The 19,111-nt window shown below is 36.1% G+C and overlaps 1 protein-coding gene across 5 annotated transcripts; it reads left to right on the plus strand.

The window, feature by feature from the left end:
* The first annotated feature begins 1,346 nt into the window (after nucleotides 1–1,346).
* MCCA (methylcrotonyl-CoA carboxylase alpha chain) lies at nucleotides 1,347–16,486 on the plus strand. Of its 5 annotated transcripts, none has more exons than XM_087319349.1 (16): nucleotides 1,347–1,893; nucleotides 2,430–2,551; nucleotides 2,635–2,782; nucleotides 2,886–3,023; nucleotides 3,143–3,238; nucleotides 3,339–3,398; nucleotides 5,879–5,971; nucleotides 6,095–6,206; nucleotides 9,704–9,808; nucleotides 9,909–10,048; nucleotides 10,492–10,714; nucleotides 10,908–11,053; nucleotides 11,151–11,270; nucleotides 12,304–12,558; nucleotides 15,381–15,508; nucleotides 16,283–16,486. In XM_087319349.1, exons 1-15 carry the CDS (start codon nucleotides 1,366–1,368, stop codon nucleotides 15,501–15,503), a joined length of 2,409 nt encoding a protein of 802 aa, XP_087175475.1. In that variant the 5' UTR covers nucleotides 1,347–1,365; the 3' UTR covers nucleotides 15,504–15,508; nucleotides 16,283–16,486. The 5 variants fall into 5 exon arrangements, with proteins under 5 accessions (XP_087175475.1, XP_087175473.1, XP_087175472.1 ...); XM_087319347.1 differs by having other exon boundaries at nucleotides 1,348–1,893; nucleotides 10,905–11,053; nucleotides 16,276–16,486; XM_087319346.1 differs by having other exon boundaries at nucleotides 1,348–1,893; nucleotides 10,905–11,053.
* Nucleotides 16,487–19,111: the final 2,625 nt, after the last annotated feature.

A 19,111-nucleotide genomic window follows, 5' to 3' on the forward strand; every position in this document is an offset into this window, starting at 1 on the left:
AATAGACATTTTTGTGACATTACTCTAAAAGTGACGAGATGTTGTGATAATTGCTATAAGCTAGACATTGGCATGGATTAACTATTTTGTTGCATCAAAAAACAACAATGCAATGTAATTGCATGGCGAATGATGTTTATGTTGAGGCATGACTATAAGAACATAGTGGATGTGAATATATACATCAAGATATTTCTTAGATGATGATCATGCGGATATGCACGTAAGCATGTGTCTATTGAGGTGTCCTAACATTATGTCAATGTGTAACTCTAGTAAGTGATGAATGGTGATGGTGGTACATGGTAAGATGCATCTCTTATATTTGGGAAGGACATATATATTTGTTGTGTTGCGGATTGGATCCCATTTTCATTTTTCATAATTTCTTCCTATGGAACTCTTCAACATGAACCAACACAGGGGGAAGGTGTGATCCCTCCCATTAATATCTTCTTTGAAAACATTATAAACCATTCCATTTTCTCTTCCACTCATCTGTCGTGCGAGAAGGAGAGTGTATCTTGTTATACTTGTCATTTTAGTTTGTGTGAATTATCCTTCAGTGAAGCGTGCGGTAGCAATTAAGAAGATAATGGAAAACGACTTACACCGCCTAGAAACTATGGTTGGGGTACCTTTTACATTGGGACAACGGGCCACACCCACATTGAAACCCTTTGACCTCCCGCTTCTTTTCGAGAGACTTGGATGGAAATAAAACCAGGCCTAGTACAAAGCCATTTTCCTTTATAGAATATGTTACTACTTACACTATAACACGTTTTGTACAATACTAGAACTCTTTTAGCTTAAGTTCAACTTTATTTTAATTTTATTTTCGATGATTGGGTAAACACCCCATTTTGTTGTAAACCAATTTCTCATAGGCCAACTTTGGTCTTAGAAGATGTTAATATATCTTTATTTTTTTTTCTCTCTCTCACAGTGTGAACGAAAAACATAGAATCTAGGTTATTGTTTTTTCTAATGTAGCTATGCATTTTCCTCAACTTTATCACGCCAATTCAGTAACTAACTAGTATGAGAAAATTTGTAGTCCATGGGTATTATCACTTAATAAGGACAGGCACATTACGTTTCATTTTGGACTTCACTATTAGAGTATACAAGAGAGAATAGTGCATTGATTTGATTGGGGTTGGGGGACCTCAATTAGTATCATTATCCATACAGCGTGGACCAGATGATGAGGTGGACAAGTGCGGCTGCTGACGCGGACGGATCTGCTGACGCGGCGGTTTGATCGAGATCGATGACGTGTCGGCCTCATCGAAACGCAATGGCACTGCAGGTTTTCTGATGATTTGCTTTCCTTCGTGCTCGTATTCACTTCAACACACGATGATGGCGATGGTGATGATGAAGCTCAGGCGCGTACACAATCGCGCCTTTCCGTCTCCGTCTCCTTCTTCTCCTTCACCTCTGTGGTCCTCCAGAATTCCCGCAAGACAAATGAACCAACTTCTCTATGGATTTCAAGCCTTTCGACCTGCACAGCTAGGGGGGATCAGATATCTCTGCAAATCAGTCCCTTCTTTTTCATCCTCCTCCTCCTCGTTTTCATCATCTCCTTCTTCATCGTCGTCTTCATCTTCATCTTCTCCATCGGGCTTCACCCCTCCTGGAAACCGTAGCAATCGTATGATCAGAAAGATTCTTGTGGCGAATAGGGGAGAGATCGCTTGCCGAATCATGAGGACTGCGCGGAAGCTAGGGCTTCGCTCTGTCGCTGTGTATAGTGATGCAGACAAGGAATCTCTCCATGTGAGGATGGCCGACGAATCTGTCTGTATCGGCCCCTCTCCTGCGACTTCTAGTTACCTCAACACGTCAGAGATCCTCCATGCTTGCAAGATCACTCTCGCAGACGTATGTCTCTTTTACTATCTAAACCTCTCTTTTTTGTCTGTGTTTCTTTCCACGTTATTTCTCAGCTTTCCATTGAACTTAATCTGGTATTGACCGTGTTTCTTTCCAATGACTCTTATTCTTAAAAAATTTCGGACCGAGTTTCTTTCCAGTAAATATATGTTTCAGCTCTACATTGAACCCTTTTCTACAGTATTTTTAAGATTTTCATCTAGGCTTTTGTTAAATGCTCTTTTTTTATCGTGTTTTCCTGTACATTTATTGCATTCTCACTTGGCTGATTTATGTTTCTATGCAGACATATTGTTAATTCTGCTGGTATTACCTTTTCCATATCAGTAATGTAGTCCACACGTCAACATATTAATTATGCACAATAGCAGATAATGCGCCACACTTTAGCAAGAAGAACTCAATTAGTTATGGGTAGTCATATTATCAATATTTTGGATAATCCTTTGCTGATGTATTTCTCCTTCTACTTTCATATTTATGTTCAAATATTTATACTGCCTCTATGGTTTTGTGTGAAAAAGGCGATTCATCCCGGGTATGGATTTTTATCAGAGAATGCAAAATTTGCAAAACTTTGCAAACGAGATAAAATCACATTCATTGGTCCGCCTGTAAGTGCCATTCGGGCGATGGGAGACAAAAGGTTTGTAACATTGTTCATTATAGAGAGACAACTCTTGAAACTTCTTGAGGTTTTTACAAAATCTTACTTTGGAGCTTCTGCAGTGAATCAAAGGCCCTAATGAGTGCAGCAGGTGTGCCGGTTGTGCCTGGATATCATGGAGTTGAACAAAATGAAGCATTTCTGAAGTTGGAGGCAGATAAAATTGGCTACCCAGTTATTATAAAGGCCACACAAGGTGGTGGAGGCAAGGTGCCTTTTAATTGTGAATGATAGGTTCTCTTTGATTTAATGTCATATGTATGAAAGAAAGGTTATAATGATCTAAGCCTATGGATTGTCTTGGTTTCTGCAGGGAATGAGAATAGTGTCAAGCTCTGCCGAATTTTTAGAGAACTTACACTCTGCCAAGCGGGAGGCATTGTCGTCCTTTGGAGATGACCGTGTTTTGGTAGAAAAGTATATCTTGAAACCTCGGCATATTGAAGTTCAGGTTTGAGTGATTCTTTGAAGTGCAAGGTTAATTGTGAGAAATAATTATGATTGTTCTTTGTCCTTGTAGATTGTAAATGAAATATATGTCTTTCCATGGCTAAGTATGACACTTTTCAGGTGTTTGGAGACCAGCATGGGAATGTGGTGCATCTGTTCGAAAGAGATTGCAGTGTGCAGAGGCGTCACCAAAAGATAATTGAAGAAGCTCCTGCAGTATGTAAATTTGTTCTACACTATACTTGAGATTTGAATCCTGTGGGAACCGTGCAGTGTTATGATTGTGATTTGAATTCTTGTCACGTTCATTTCTCAGCCTAGAATATCTGAGACATTCCGCCAGCACATTGGACAAGCAGCAATTGATGCAGCAAAGGTTTTATTTATATCTCCTTTCCTAGTTAATTTCATTTTAATTTGTGCTTTTAACCGCTCATTGTTGATCAAGGCATACTTTGATCTATGAAAACTTTCCAGATATATGCATTGAATCTATTGCCTAATCCATTTTTCTATGGTAGTTTTATGGCGAGGGCAATCAGTAAATATCAAACAATTGATATTTTATAGTTTAACTGACTCAGAACACAAATAGATTGACCCTTTTATCTTCTGAACACTGTATGAATGACAAACATCAACCTCTTTATGAGAGGGGATCCTTGTGGAATGCCACATTACATATTATATTATTTGGTGTAGAGTGACCATATTGCTGATATCTAAGGAAGCACCTGATTATCTCACCATCACTGCAGCTGCAGCTAAAACTGAAAATGCCTTGGAATCCGTATTGGCAACATCACAATCAGCTGAATAACATTTGGTGGAAAAATGCAGAATGGCTGGAGCTGTAAAGCAAAGAATGTCAATTGGGGTTTTGACATGGCTCCCACGAATTGTGGATTTATTCTAGAATGAAAGAAGAAGATAAAAGACATATTAACATCTTTTAAGAGGCCAAAATGGCCTATTACATTTTAAAATGTAGTCCATATTTGAGAACAGGAAACCAGAATAAACATAACTAAGTAAAAAGGTAAATAGAAATTGAAATAAGACGTGACTAAAGAATTTGGTCATCTATACATGTAAGATTTTCAAGTCAGATATATTGTGGGGCTGATCCATGTTAGTCTGTTTTCCAACTTGATAATATCAGTTTGGATCACTCTACTCTTTTCCACTTTGGTCATGTTTAGATGGGGACAATCCAAGCTATATTGGAGTGGGGTAGTGCATTTATGTTTATGCCATGTGACTCCAACCATGGTTGGGTTTTCGGTATATCAATAAATATCTCCTTGTTCAGCAAGTTGTTTTGATGACTAAGTGCTAAACTTGAGTACCCTCATTTAGGGAGCTCCTGAAGCCATTGGATACTGGCTACTGATTGGAATAAGACCTCAATGATCATTGGGCACAAATTCTTTGCTCCTTATCAGGTGGGAAATCATTGAGACTAAAGGTCATTAACTGTGAATACAGTGGAGAAAATCATTTTCATGCTATTGTGGGAGAGTTTGCAATTAGGATGCTGTAAATCTTGCGGTTAGGAAGACCTCTTCATTGGAAATAGCTAGGCATGTATTTTCTTGAATATTTTCACGAAATGACAAACCAATTTGATTTATCTTCTCTAAAAAGCTCTGAGATGTATGGACAAGGTGTGCAAACATCACTTGTTTCTAAGAAGTCTTTATAGAACATATATAACAGTTCTCAGATTTGTGGTCAAGACTCATATAAAACATGTTCTCAGATGTATGAGGTACTTCAACTAGGATTTGACTAAAATATGTTGCCCCATGCTATCTAGTCTTGAGAGAGTTAAGATGGCCTACTGGTCATTTTGTCGTAATCATTTCACCTCACATTATTTTCCCGTCCATAATATAATATATTATAAACAATACCTGTGCAGAGTGTGACAGTTTTTCTCGTGGTTTCTCCTCTTTGGACCCCATATTATAACTTTTCCTGCAATGGGATTAAGATTCAATTTTAGGATGAGAGTTAATGTAGCAAGGCATCATAGAATTTGATGAATTGAGCACATCATGTGGACAGGTGACCTCATGAGTGTCATAGTCAATTATAATTTTTATTGGGGTGCATCAATTAGGTTGGTGCCATAGTCACACCAGGTACAAGCTGAGTGTATCTATGAGTTCTTTAGTTTGCTTGCGTGAAGTCTAGATTTGGGACTTTATGGATGGTCCTAGAAAGTGCATGATTTTAATAATGATTACACACGGCAGACTATGAATTCAATTACATGTCCGAGTGTATTTGAGTTGCGTTATGCATCTCTTCAAGTGCTCTTATAGGCCGCTAATTAATTACAGCATTATCAGTTCATTGCAGTCATTATTGCTCTGCATCCGTGGGAATATTGTGGTTTCATACTAAAAATTAGGCCACACAGTTCTTACAGATTTATGGAACACGGTTAATAGAAGTGAAAAACACACCCCATTAATTTGATTAATGAAGATTGATAGTCAATGGAATGTCCATTGTACATGGAATTTCTCTGTACATTATTCTCCAACCCTCTACTTTTTGATTGATACCTAAACTTAAAATCTTTTACTAATTTTTCTCCTGTCAACAAAGATTAAAAACTAGAGTGAAGAATTTTCAATAGAGCGTCGTTTTTGTGTAAATAATAGAGAGCTATTGATGCATAGAACCATATATCCATTGCTGATTTTTCCTTTTATTATTAACCATTATACTTTGTCTCTTTCCAACGTAAATTGTCACTAATAATAGGTCAAATGTTGAAGTAATCATGCATTACTGTGTTATATTTGTACTTAATGATGCTTTTTTTCCCCTTGTTTTTTGAAGGCAGTAGGTTATTATAATGCTGGTACAGTTGAATTCATAGTAGATTCGATATCTGAAGAATTTTTTTTCATGGAAATGAATACGCGGCTTCAGGTGCAGATGTTTCCTTTCCTTGTTCATATAAAACGCAAGGATGTAGTTGTATGTAGTAAGTGTTAGTTTTATTGGTTGTACTTGAAAGTTTCAATTGAAAATTTTAAATTAGTTTTCTTCCAGGTTGAGCATCCAATAACGGAGATGATCACACAGCAGGATTTAGTCGAGTGGCAGATCCGAGTTGCTAGTGGAGAGTCACTTCCTTGTCAACAAAATGATCTATCTATCTCAGGTGATAGATTATTAATCCACATAGAAAAACAATGTTGTTGGGACATGTGTTATGCCTCTATTCAGAGATGATAAATATCCTCTTACATATCTTTGGAATGTCAAAAAATTCATAGGATGTCTTAGGTAACCTTGGCACCAAAGGTTTTTCTTTCATTTTCGAAGTCCTGATGTTTTATCTCCTTGTCATATTGAGTGTGTCTTATGCCTTTAGGCCATAACTTGTTGGAGAAGGATTAAAATTCTTGGGGACAAAGATTCCACTCTTGTTCACCCAACTATTATGATGATTCAATTGCATCTCTCTGGAACAAAGGTGTTCCGTAAATAATGTAAAACCACAGTCAGAAAGGTTTCTTGGAATGTTTTCAACTTTGTACTGGTGATAATGAAGCCTCGACATATCATGCACAAACTTCATATCTGTAGAAGAATCCAGAAAAAATAACTGGATTCAAGAAAGTATCAAGTGATCATAATGTCATTCCTCCTTCCTAGTATTCTTTATGGACTCAAAAGCCACATACATATATCCTCAATTTCCCTTTCAACCTGAGTTTTTGTCACCTCATGCAATGAGATTGGAGTCCGGATCCAATGATTCATGTTGAAGATGCTTGCTTGACTCTGCAAGCAACAAGGATGTGTACTTTAAATATTCCATTTATGTTGGGGGAAACAGGTGTAGAGGGCAAATATATCCGGATGGGAGTAAAAGCATCAACACAGTTTACACCACCTTGATGGCAGGAAAAAGAAAGTAGTGTGTATAGAGGGTAAAGGTGGTTATGAAGTTGAAGGGCTGTGAAGTTACCGATATTATCCCACCCAGTCCCAATCTTATAGTTTCAGAAAGTGACATGATCAGTGTTTTGTATTATATTGAGCATCCCCACATGATGGCAATCTGACTAGGAAACTTGGTTCGGATAATCGAAATAGTAATCATGATTGGTTGCTGTGAACAGGCATGTGCATTGATATCTGAGCCTGTGGTAGACATGTAATAAGCATGAGTAGTAAATCCAGGAACTCCAATACTGATCATGGGATATATTTGTAAAGTCACTGAAGACAGGTTTTCTGGAGAGAGTGGAGACGATATGACAAATGATAACAAAGTACTGGCATAATAAAACTATGAACTAGATAACCAGGGAGCTGAGAAGAATGCCAGTATAAGATAGGTCCCTTTTTTTTCCAAGCCATGACTTGTATACTCAGTAGCTTATTTGAGACATCTACTGGTTCCTCTGATGCTAAAAACCACCATGTCATTTTTTTTGAGTTTGGGAATGTTTATGAATCTTCTTTACACGACCTTTGTCATCGACAAATAAAGGTCATTTTTTCCTGCCATTGCAAGTGTTTCCCTCACGTCTTAGACCTTTCCATTCTGGATCACAACCTATGCTAGAGATATTTCAAAGACAAAAGCACAATATATCTGACTTGAAAATCTTGCATGTATGGATGACAAATTTCTTTAGTTGCATTTTAATTGTATTTCAGTTTACTTTATTTAGGTACGTTTATTTAGGTTTGCTGTTCTTGAAAATGAGACAACATTTTAAGATGTAATCTCTTGTTTGGTCTTATAGATCATTCCCTGGCCTCGTAAAAAACGCTAAATTTTCTTTCTTTCTTTCTTTCTTTACTTTTTTTTTTTGGTTTGTTGTTCTCGAAGACGAGACAACACTTAAGATGTAATCTCTTGTTTGGTCTTATAGGCCATTTTGGCCTCTTAAAAAACGTTGATATATCTTTCTTTCTTTCTTTTGTTTACACGTCATGTGGATGTTGCAGAATGGATTTATTGCCTTCCGCAGTGGCTTCTTGTACATATCCCCTAGAGACACTCATAATCTTTGTAATATTACTTATTTTATGCCATGTTGAGCACATTTGTTGTGACATATGACATATTGTATGTTTTCATCTATAATAATAGAGATTTTTCATTATAAAGAAAGAAAATTACGTGGAGACACACGTCACATGCCATTTGCATAACTATAGAGCAAATCTGAACATCGTCTCATCAACTTAGGATAGAGACTTGATGACATACATATATAGCTCTCGAGGCCTGCATTTGCCAGTCCTCCAGTTAATCTGAGGAGCATAATGTATTCCCAGTCTATTATGAGGCCATTATAGTCTTTTAGAGAAGTTAATATGTCTTTTTTACTTCTTCCTTCCTTTCTAGATTTGCTTCACAAACTTTATGCACGTAAAGATCCTGTTATGTGTGAAAGTACTTTGGCTAAATCTGAAATCTGCACATTATCATACGAAGATGCTCCATCCCATCCTTGATGATATGCAGATGTATACTTTTTAATGCCTGTCTGTTTGATTCCAGCAGCTAAAGCAGTCTCCTTAGAATGGCCATCTTTATGCTGTAATCTCACTTATTCCCCATAGAGATTATGTCCTCATACGTAATGAATGGGCCATAGACGTGATATGTTCGTAAGATTATTCAAAGTTGCAGTAGATCCACCAATGTCCTCTCACTCCTTGGTATTGGCTGAGAGGATGAAATGTGATCCAAAGTAAATCCATGTCAAAATCCTGCCTGTCCTATAGGTCTGCTCCTTGCGAATGGCTCAGAGAATGAAGATGTGATTTAAAGTAGATTGATGTTGAAATCCTGTCTGTCCCATACGTTCATCTTTTGCCCAGGTGCTGAGCTCATGTTTCAACTTTGACCCATTTGGCTTGGTACTACACAGATAGAGCTGTGCTGTAGTTTCCTAGTTTCATGGAATCTCTAATGTTTACGAAAAATGTGTAATTGTGCTGCCTAACATTGAGTTGGAATTACTCCTCAATGTTAGGGTTACATATCTGTTAGAGATTATAAAAATGTAAGCATGAAATAAGGAAATAAATGTTAGATAGTAAAGAAAAAGAGAGAGAAAGAAGGGTGCTGATCCACCCGATCATCCTGAGTGAAGGGATTGAGACGAACTTGAACCTTGATCGGTGTCCCCTACCACCGGCATGGCATCGAGTCGTACCTGATACTGGCGCACTCGCTACAAGTCTGTTCACCACAAGATCACAGTCTCAAAGTAGTCGAATGATGTGACTAATGAGGGTAGCTAGGCCTCATATTTATAGCCAGACCTAAGGCCCAGGCAAGTAGTACATGCTTGGCCCTTATGGGTTGTCTCAATTCCTAGGATTAAAAGTAATCCTCCCTTCTTTACACTCCTGATTAACCCTCATACTTATGTGTGCGTAGAACACTACGGTTCAACTTACCACGGGATAAATTAAGGTCATGGCTGTAACAATATCTGTCAAGCAATAATTCATGTTTGATAGTTTTTTTTCCTATTGCTTGTGTGAAAAATGATGAAATCTAACCAGAAGGTTCAATTTAAGTAGGCTTATATTTATTGGGTAATCCTGGATTTTCAATGTCTGGTTGAGAAATGACATAAAATTTAACTAGAGAAAAACAACAAAGATGGAGTTTTTCACCAGGACATTCTTTTGAGGCAAGAATTTATGCTGAAAATGTCCAGAGTGGTTTTCTGCCTGCTACTGGAGTTCTGCACCACTATCGGCCTCCAGAATCTTCTCCAACAAGTATGATAACCTTGATAAAATATTTGCATATTTGAAAAGGAAATGAGTTTGGAATTGTTTACCTATCATAAAGATATATATTGAGTTATTTCATTTGAAGCAGTCAGAATTGAAACTGGTGTTCAACAAGGTGACAATGTATCAATCTATTATGATCCTATGATCGCGAAGCTCGTTGTGTGGGGACATGACCGATTATCAGCACTATTGAAGTTACAAGAATCACTTTCAAAATTTCAGGTTCTCTTATAGTAAACAAATATCTGTACTGCTTTGCAATATACATTGTGATTTACATATTTAACTCATCATTCAATACATATATTTACTGATGTCTATTTATCATGGTAGCAAATCAGTTTCTTTTCATTTTCATTTACACATAAGAATTGCATTAGGACCACGTAACCATGAGTTAAACAATGCCTGGTTTATTTGGCATTTCTTGAAAGAAAGATATATCAACGTTTTTTAAGATAGCAAAGTGGCAAATGAGGCCGAACAAGAGATTCCATTTTAAGATGTTGCCTCATCTATCAGAACAAAACAATAAAAATATATCTGAATCTATCATACTTGTTTTTGCATTGTTTCAGATTATGAGTTGTTGCAACATTTCTTTTGAGCTCTCTTTTCATTCCTAAATGTTGTCTAACTGGGTGCATATATATCGTCATACAAAGATATCTGGTGTACCAACAAATATCGGCTTTCTGAAGATACTTTCACGACACCATGCTTTTTCAGCGGGAGAGGTTGAAACACATTTCATTGATAATTACAGAAGCGAACTTTTTGATTCTGAAACCTTGGAGGAGAGATCAAGAGCTTCAGATCTCAGTGCAGCTATTGCTGCTTGCTATATTTGCATCAAGGATACAGCAAGATCAACTCAAACTTATTTAAGTAATAATATAAATTTACTAATTTTTATATGTTGATCTTATTAATTATGTCAAAATGCCTTTTGCAACATGATTTTATGAATAACTATCCAAACCATATATGCAAAGGGGAGATGGGTACTTATTTTTTAACTAGCTTTGAATTTTACTTTTTTGAACTAGAATTTTAACAATTGATGTATTTGGTGTAGAAGGCAGCACATCTGGGAAAGCATGGAGCTCGTTACCAGGTTTTCGTTTGAATTATGAAAACAAGCGGAGCGTTGTGCTCAAGGATAATGAAGATGTAGTGATGGAGATGTTGGTAACATACTGCAGGAATGGCAGCTGTGAAGTGAAGGTATAAGAATTAAAAATAAAAAATAAAAAACTTGCCTGCCAAGTGAATGATATTATAAAGAAAGAAGTGAAAATAACCAATGAATATTTTCAACTAGGGTTTGCGAAATGGAAACCCAATGATCATGGTGACAATTGAACCTCAACTCATGGATTCTGAGTTTAAAGTTATTGTTGATGGAGTTACAAACCGTGTGTCTGCCTCATACTATAAAAAGGTTTGCTTTTCTCAATCAAGATCAGTACCTTTATTTCAATGTTTGGCATCATGCTAGAAATGGAAAAAAGCATGCTGAAGATCTTCTGTAGATAGTGTGAGCTTAATTGGTAATGCCTCCTGAACTTAACGTCGAGTATTTTTTTAAAGCATAAGTAGCATTGAAAATTTACTAGAAATCTCAAGGCACCGAAGATGCCAATCAAAGTTTCCCCTAAGACACAATGTGTAGAGGGTCATTTAGATGAGAATGCAAAAATTGTGAAATACGCAAATTGTAAGAATAGTTGAGAGGAGAGTGGGGAAAAAAGAGTAGATGGAACAAAAATAAGGAGGTGAAAGATGTAGTGGGTTTGAGAGTGAATAGATGAAATCTGTTGTGGATATAAAGAGGAGATGCCTGATTTTGCTGGCGTTTTAAATTATTATTTTTATCACATGATGACATGATTTCGCATGGATTTTACCAGCTATATGCTTTCTCTTATGAGAAACAATGTTTCTCAGAACTACGATGCATAGATGCAGAACTTCATTTTTTTAGTAAAATAAAGCAATTATTTGCTAGTTTTCTTCAGTGGTTTCAGTTGGCTTCTTGTCCAATGGCATAGGTGTATTCAAGGTTTCTATTCTATTTGTGGATGTGATTCTATTTGCCAAGAACTTGAACATATAAAGGAAACTATATTAAATCGTTGATGCTATTAGTGAAATCTTCTCAAGTAAATATAGACTACATTATCTTGTTAACCAGTTTCTGAATTCAGAAGGGAATATGTATTTGGGAATTGTGGTGGTATCAACACTAAATTAAATCGTTGATGCTATTAGTTATTCACATAACTGACTGCAGTATCTTTGAGAATCATATGGATGAAAAGATTATGTTTGAGAAACATGTGAATGAAAAGATTAGTACATGCAAATTCATGTGCTACAACTTAATATGAACATCTGTAAGGTGTGTATATATTTACTTGAGAAGATTTCACTCATGAAGATTCACATGCATATCCATTCTCTTTCCTTTCCAGGAATCTGCTTATCATGTGGATGTCTGGTGCGATGATAAGCATCATGAATTTACACTTGTGAATTCGTTGCTTGACATTGAAGATTTTGAATTTGAATCATCTGGGCTACACTCTGTGCATAGAAAAGAAACAAACCTTCCCTCCGGAGGCATAACTGCTCCTATGGCTGGTCGATTAGTGCGAGTGCTTGTGGATGAAGGAGCAAGGGTCAAGAAGGGGGACTCTTTAGTAATCTTAGAAGCAATGAAAATGGAGGTATGTTTTTTATATGCTTATTATTTTCTAGAATCATTCTTTAAATATGTTGTTTCTGCTTCTAACTTGTAGACTACTGGATGTGGAATTTGAAATACTGAATAGATTGGTTAGAACTTCAGGGAGCCCAGCTGACCTCAAATGTTTGTTCTCCATGGTGACTCATGTGACTTATTTGCAGCCCCGATCTTTTGAGGCTTAATACTGTTTATGCAGTTAAATTTACAGTAACTATGCCACATAGAAACCCGTACTTTGTTCCACAAAGATCCTTCACAAAGTCACCAGTGTGTTGACTGTAGTAGGGACTCCATTACTGAGTGTTTGTGTAAAGGAAGGCTTGAAAAGTTTTTTGCTTGTGTTCAAGTTGTGGTTGTACTGATGCCTTTTTAGTTGTCCCTTAACCTGTAATAAGGATAACCCCAAACACCAGTGGTCTTTATATGGCTCAAAAATCCCTCGTCGAAACGACTCTAATATCTTCCCCTTATCTGAAAGTAAATTCAATGCCATACATGTTGCTTCTTTGATTCTAAACCCTGGTGGCATAGTTATGAGGCCTAAAAAGGGGAATACATAGATAGATTATTGTCTTCGGAAGTCAAATATGAACCAATGTGACTAAAAATGTGACATTTTCACGTAATATATGTGAAGTGAGTAGCGAACTTTGATGTTCATGAACTTTACTAAAGAATGCCGCAATTAAGATTGCACTGTGATTGTGAGAAGTTTGTGCAAGGATTGGGTTTGGTTGAAGATATGTGGAAAGCATTGTCAAATGTGATCAAAGCCAGAGCATTGTATCAAAGCGTGATACTCAGGCTCCTGAACTTGTTAGGGGAAAAATGTTCATAGTTGACTAGTCTCATCACCTGTGCCCCAATATCCTGTATCACATCGAAGTGAAATGTGAACTAAGTTGTATAGAAGCAATGCTTCTAATGATAGACAATGGGATGGGCACGGTTTACCCATTCAACAAAGAATATGGTTTTGTAAGGTGCAACATATGTAATATGAGAAAGAGAAAGAAATATATGTTAACGTCTTTTAAGAGGCCAAAATGGCCTATAAGACCAAACAAGATATTGCATCTAACTGTCTTTGAGAACTACAAATCAAAGCAAATAAATGTCACCAAGTAAAAAAAATTAAATAAGATAAAAAGAGACTAAAAGTTCTTGCTGTTGGTACATGTAAGATTCTCAAGTCAGATAGCTTATAATTTTTGTCTTCAAAAGATCCTAGCATAGGCCAATCTAAAATGGAGAGGTTTCTGAAGTGAGGGAAGCACTTTTAGTGGCGGGAGATAATGGCGTTTATCTGTCAGTGACAAGGGTGATGAGATCCCGGTCAATTAGGTTAGGGCCTACGTGCACGGCAAATTTGTTTTGCCAGATCTATTGTAACCCCTTTGTTATGTCTCGATCGGAATCTTGTCGCCCTTGATTGACTTGTCGCATGAGTAGGTGTGATGCGGCTAAAGAAAGTTGTGATTGTTCTTTGTTGATGAGCTTATGTGTTTATATTGTTGTCCTAAACAAATTTCCCTGTGTCTCTTGAGTTCTAGCAAGCAAAGTCCCAAGCAGTGTTTTTCCTCATATTCCATTACCATGCATAGTGGGCCAAAGCCTTGTTTCAAGATGCAATGGTATCTCCCCCTTATTTCATAAAAAACACTACAGTGACATAGTGTTCTTCAAATTCCACTCCTTCATGACACTATTGGCAAATCCTTTCCTCTAGAGGTTGTTCGTGCGTATTTGTCTACCATAATCTCTAACTGATGTGATGAAGTTCGCAGCTGCCCTATTGGAGTGAATAGGATATAGATGTATGTCCATATAAAATGTGTGAGAGGGAGGTTAACATCTTTTAAGAGGCCAAAATGGCCTATAAGAACAAACAAGAGATTACATCTTAAAATATTGTCTCAACTTTGAGAACAGCAAACCAGAATAAATGTAACTAAGTAAAGTAAATAGAAATAGGTGTGACACTATTGGCAAATCCTTTCCTCTAGAGGTTGTTCGTGCGTATTTGCCTACCATAATCTCTAACTGATGTGATGAAGTTCGCAGCTGCCCTATTGGAGTGAATAGGATATAGATGTATGTCCGTATAAAATGTGTGAGAGGGAAATTAACATCTTTTAAGAGGCCAAAATGGCCTATAAGAACAAACAAGAGATTACATCTTAAAATATTGTCTCAACTTTGAGAACAGCAAACCAGAATAAATGTAACTAAGTAAAGTAAATAGAAATAGGTGTGACACTATTGGCAAATCCTTTCCTCTAGAGGTTGTTCGTGCGTATTTGCCTACCATAATCTCTAACTGATGTGATGAAGTTCGCAGCTGCCCTATTGGAGTGAATAGGATATAGATGTATGTCCATATAAAATGTGTGAGAGGGAGATTAACATCTTTTAAGAGGCCAAAATGGCCTATAAGAACAAACAAGAGATTACATCTTAAAATATTGTCTCAGAATAAATGTAACTAAATAAAGTAAATAGAAATAGGTGTGACTAAAGAATCTTGTCATCTATACATATAAAGATTCTCTAGTAAGATATGTCGTACTTTTTGTCTTCAAAAGATCTCTAGGATAGGTCAATCCAGAACAGCGAGGTTTGCTGTACCATTCTCTTTTAGTAAATTTGGCCTAAATGGCATACTTGTGATATGCATAAATTCGTAGAGTCCCAAGAATAAAAACTTAGTTGAAGTTTAACCTAGAAAGGAGAAAACTTAAGAAAATGGTATTTGTTGTCTTTCTTACATTGTGCTGATAATTTATCCTTGGCTGTTCACAGCATGTTGTCAGAGCACCAAAAGATGGCTACATCAAACATTTAATTTTAGAAGCTGGACAATATGTGAAAGACAATGCAATACTACTGATAATAGATGAACAAATATCGGTTACTGAAACTTAAGGCAAGTTATCTTCTTTAATAGCTGCCTCTTCCCGTCTCAGTTCTAACCTATTAAAGTTGAATTTCAGCAGGTAAATATCTAATTATCTCCCATTTTAAGAAATTGTCAATTCTTGCATGAGACGTAGCAGAGTTTGTCCATTTTCCTTAAAATTTTGATTTATTCTGTAACATTTTGTATGCAGTATTTAATGTTCACAACTCCTGTAAATTCTAATTTTTTTGAAAAAAAGGTTTCCATTCATTTCATAGTTGTGCTTGAAGAATAGCACCTTTATCCCTCCAACAATAATAGTAAATTACCTTCTATTGCTATCTATTTGTGGCCTATTTGTTGCCTGTTCCTTCTCAAACATCTCACTGTTGTGGTGTAAAGTTAACTTGCGATTAGGAACTGCCTCTGCTGCACATCTGAACAAATCATCAGTAAACCTTGGTCTGTGATTGGAATTCTTGGCAGAATTCATGAGCCAGTGAAGTTTTCACTGCTCAGAAGCTTCATGTATCTGTGTACCTGTGTTTACTATTCTGAATGAGAGTCTACTGTTAAAAGCTTTAACCCTTTCCTGTACCTTCTAATCATGGTCTAATGTTAAAATCTTATGTTTAGTATCCTTGGCGCTTGAATGCATAGTTGGTATGGACCCCTACAGATGTGTGATCGAGTTGTATCAATAAAATAAGTCTTCGAGGTTATATTCTCTTAAAATATAATATCTGTGTTCAATGTGACACATTGCTCAATGAAATACCTTGTCTTTTTTACAGGTAGACCGTAGTATATCAACTTGAAGACATCCTCCATGATCATTATGTATGATATGTATAGTATTATTGTTGAAAAGTTTCTTCTCAAAAGTGCAAATGGGAGGAACCAATCATAATGGGTGTCACATTGTATATAATATGTTCTCTCGTTGATGATGGGTCATAATGTATAGACAAATCATATCATACTAAAAAACTTGCAACTTTTCTAGACTTACTGGTGCATTCCTAAAGGACTATCATAGCCACAGAAACGCCTTATTTGAAAATACATTGGGTGTACTTGTGTTATATATGTTAGGGACAACGAGGGAAATTGTCAACGGCATATATGTGGATAATCAGTGGTATAAAGAAAATAACTGTTTTTTAACCATGGGAATTTTAGCCTCCCTATCTCCAACTGAACAAAATAAAAAAAGTGAATCTTCAATTCATAAAATGAATCTAGTTTAGATGTCAATTGCATGTGAATTTTTTATCATGTGTCTGAAGTGGTCCCATATCAGAGAGCAAGTAGGATGCCTAGATTAGGTGGAATATAATTAAAGAGACCTAGAGGGTGTGGGAATGAAGGCAAAGGGGGAAATTGGTTGAGTAATAATCTTGATACTAAACAAGTATTAATTCCCCTAACACTTGATGTATGTGTCTTCATTTCTAGTAATGAAGTTCTCTAGATTAATGCAAATTTGGTTTACACCTAAACATGGCATGACTTAATAGCAATGTGTTTGTAACCTATGGTTATGATGAATGGGTCATGTCAAACTATTGTGAAGCTTGAAACCTAATTCCTATTAAATATGAGCACAATCAATAATGTGCAACTGGTTTTCACCTAAATTTTACATGATGTAATAACAAAGTGTTTCATATGGTTATGATGAATTGATAATGCCGAACCACGGAGAACCTTGAAACCTAATTTCTTCATTAATTTTGATAGCTTAGACCATTGCACTTGGTTGGCATCTCTCTTTGTGGAAGTCGATCAATAAGGACTCTCTTGTCATTCTTTTGAGAGAAAGAAAGCATTGTGTACTGTTTTATTATTTATATGAATGGTGATATGCATAACCTTGACTATGTTGATCATTTTGGTATTGTAGCCAAAAAGAACCCACCAAGTTTCATATGGCATGGCTTAGTTTCAAATTCCATTCAGTTTGAGTGAATCTAGACAATCAACAAGAATTCTCATAACCTTGTGTGTGGTGGTATTGATAGTATGGCAACCCATTATTTTAATGAGATGGGATGTATTGGGACCATTTGATAATGATATATTATAGAGCATTAGATTTTCCATCTTCTCCTTCAATGATGACAATATTGTAAGATTAATCTTCGTCTTACATGAGCAAAAATATGCATATGTTCAATATCACATTCATACCTTAGAAAGAATATTTTAGAAACACAAAGAAATAAAGTATATGAATGGTGCATTGGTCTCATCCATGCAACCAAAACAAATTTTAAGTTCCCAACTATAACATAATTCAAGTTTGCAATCATGCATCTTTTATCATATTATTTGACTCCTAAATTTTAAATTTATCGACCCTTTGCAATTTGTGTCAACTAATGAGGAGGGATGATAGCACCACCATATATCCTAGTGTTACTAGCAAAGTTAGGGGATTTAATGTCCTAAAAGACTATTGAATCTTGATCATGTGTAAAAATATGTCTGATAACTTCAAACTAATCATTAAGAAACGCATTGGACGCATCTTCAAGGTCGCATTGTCAATGATTATTGTCATTTTGTCCATTCATATATGAATTGTATTCATTGACATTCATGTTTTGATTATCTCTTAACTTTGAATGTATGCAAAAGGATTATTTTTATGTAATATTGACGTGTTATGTTATGGCAAGCTAATAAACCCATGATCACCATCCATTTTCTAGATCACAAATATAGAATTGCTTAGCTAAATGTCTCCTTTCACTTTCATTGAGAGGTGCATTTTTACAAACTAGATGCTACAAATAAGAGCATGCATATTCATGTTTGTGATGTATCAAACAACTCTATGAAATATGGAACCCACAAAATGATAAAAAACTCACCTCTCAAGTATTTGGAAAGGTCTTATGCAAGAGAAATACCTCAAAGTGCACTAGGAGTCTGAAGAGGAGAAATCGTGAAAGTATTACTGTTAAAATCTAATATATTTCTCCTATCTTTCCTTGAAGTGTGTAAACTCCTACTCAATATAGTACCTCTTAGTTATTTGACAACTTGTGTCACTTTCAACAACAAATGCAATGTTATAAGTAAGACCATATGTAGTTATGCTATTGCAGTATCGAACAAGTTATTGACATGGAAAAGTTAAAACCTCAAAGTGATAAAGGTCTACCCTTTGAGGTTGTTAGAATGTTTAGGTAGGGATGAAGGCCTTGATATGCATTGAGGATAATAGATGGAGCAATCATATATTGTGCACCTTAGAATCTAAAGATGTCCCCATCATTAGGAAGTAGTGAGTTGCGCCCCAACCCATCCTTCATAATGCCCTCGATCATATGATTGTAGGTTATTTGCAAATGATAATTACTTTATGTCTTAATCAATAAACAAAATGAATTTAATTGATGTCTTGCAACTTCCCATATAACATGTGAACGGATGAAGACCTTGATATGCACTGAGGATAATAGATGGAGGAATAATATATAGTGCACCTTAGAATCTAAAAATATTCACCCAGTGACCCAACCCATCTTTCATAATGCCCTTTGATCATATGATTGTAGGCTATATGCAACTGATCATTACTTTATGTCTTAATTAATAAACAAAATGAATTTGATGTCTTGCA

The sequence above is a fragment of the Azolla caroliniana genome, unplaced genomic scaffold (genome assembly GCF_043228905.1).
Source record: "Azolla caroliniana isolate FFs.n. ecotype wild unplaced genomic scaffold, voAzoCaro1.0.p SCAF_5, whole genome shotgun sequence".
Classification (NCBI taxonomy): domain Eukaryota; kingdom Viridiplantae; phylum Streptophyta; class Polypodiopsida; order Salviniales; family Salviniaceae; genus Azolla; species Azolla caroliniana.

Excerpts from the sequence above, each read along its gene's own strand:
- MCCA (XM_087319347.1), top strand. The coding sequence starts at position 1,366 with ATGATGGCGATGGTGATGATGAAGCTCAGGCGCGTACACAATCGCGCC. Across the intron at positions 2,552-2,634 it reads CGGGCGATGGGAGACAAAAG|TGAATCAAAGGCCCTAATGA; the intron begins GTTTGTAACATT and ends GAGCTTCTGCAG. Across the intron at positions 10,049-10,491 it reads AATCACTTTCAAAATTTCAG|ATATCTGGTGTACCAACAAA; the intron begins GTTCTCTTATAG and ends CGTCATACAAAG.